This window comes from Opisthorchis viverrini (genome assembly GCF_000715545.1).
Source record: "Opisthorchis viverrini unplaced genomic scaffold opera_v5_837, whole genome shotgun sequence".
In the NCBI taxonomy this organism is placed as follows: Eukaryota; Metazoa; Platyhelminthes; class Trematoda; order Opisthorchiida; family Opisthorchiidae; genus Opisthorchis; species Opisthorchis viverrini.
The window spans coordinates 9,196-10,773 of record NW_008752534.1 but is presented as its reverse complement, the minus strand read 5'-3'; the positions used below and the strand labels follow the sequence as shown (position 1 = coordinate 10,773).

The following is a 1,578-nucleotide window of genomic DNA, read 5'->3' as shown; positions in this document are numbered from 1 at the left end:
CATTTCATCAGCGATCGACGTGACATCGTCAGTGCGAGGTTGAGTGGGTGAATTCCTTCTCTTTTGCCTGTGATTATATAACATCTAAACAGTATCTGGTATACTATATATTGCTATATATATGTATATATATATATGGGTCCCCACAGTATTTATCGATCCAAAGTTGATGAGTCATGAGCCTGGAATTCCCTCGGATTTTGGAGAGAAATTGTTTACCGATATCGAAGAACGTTGATCCCACTTCCTTCATTGGTTAAACATAGTAAAATCGACCACGTTAGTCTTTTGACAATAGTCAAAAGCATCTTTCCAAACAACCTACCGTTCCGTGCACGCGTACTTTGTACGAACTCCGTTTACGGTTTCTTAGCAAATGTGTGAAATCACTGAATGAGTGTGACTTTAGAAACTAAAGAATGCACGACTAGACCCAGTACACTACTCATAAGGTTGCTGAAAACTCTTCGGCCTGAATTAAACAACTCTAAGTCAACAGATTCAATCCACACGATATAGAAAAACAACGCTTAAATAAAAGAGATTTCTGGTGTTGAATGGAAATTTTTTGGCGAATAATTTTCTGTCAAGTGGTAATTTTCCACTTGGTACTTCATACATTTGTTTTACTTCCTTCCTTTAGGATGTCAGCTTGAATTCATGTGCCTGTGTGGAGCAACTCTTGAAGCAGGTGAGTTTTCATCATTAGTTCTTCGCATCATAGCTGCTCAGTGTACGTTTTTACAGTCTCGCGTTCGTTTTAGGGACAATGTACCATCGTATTGGTATGAATCTTGCTGTTTTTCTACTTTTCACAGGGTCTACTCAGACTGAAGGGTGAGAAGGTGAGTCTTTGTATCCAAATTGTCCGTGTGCGCCACTGATACATCNCTTTGTATCCGAATTGTCCGTGTGCGCCACTGATACATCCACTACCAGTCGCGTCATTAGCGTTTGCAAACTGTTCTAGAAGTTACTCGATTTGGTGAGCAGAAAAATTCAATTCCATTCAGTACTCCTTATGATCACTGGAATTTCATATCAGAAAAGAAGGAAGACAGACCGGACAAAACTGATACCCTCAAGGAAGCGGCTAAGTTGTACAACAAGCGTCAAGAGAGAATTTAGAATAGCCCTTCATGAAAGAATGTTTCATCAAGTGGGGGCGGGTGAGAAAACATAGAAGCAGACCACATCCACGTGACCAAACTTATCTTTCCGAGATCCGAAGAAATCTGTATTGCAGTTTGACTGAAGCATTAACCGGTTGTGATAGTCCAAATGTGAGTTGGACATTCAACCTCATGCGCAACAGAGCGAGTAACAAACACACCAGAGTCGTCGGAATTATTGAGGAAAATTATGTGTCCGAGAGCTTCTTTTACCTCTTAGTCAGATGGGTTTAAAAAGTTCCGCGAGGGTGGACAGAGTTCAGTTGTGATTGGATTGTTTTATTTTACAATCAAGGTTCAAGCAGTCTAGCAGCCGGCTTTCTGTACTCGCTTGAAGTTTTTGTCTGCTGAGACGAGAATTCAATATCCAAGTGCACGCTTCGAACCAAATGCTCCTCTCCTCTCG

The 1,578-nt window shown here is 41.0% G+C and overlaps 1 protein-coding gene across 1 annotated transcript in view; it reads left to right on the top strand.

Moving 5' to 3' along the window:
- The window catches only part of T265_15753 (hypothetical protein), a gene marked incomplete at both ends in the record, with an annotated part of 7,675 nt that overhangs the window by 1,482 nt on the left and 4,615 nt on the right, over positions 1-1,578 (top strand). Inside the window, 2 exons of the mRNA XM_009179075.1 lie at positions 652-691; positions 819-845. Of these exons, the coding sequence (XP_009177339.1) occupies positions 652-691; positions 819-845 (67 nt within the window). The remainder of the gene's footprint in view (positions 1-651; positions 692-818; positions 846-1,578) is intronic.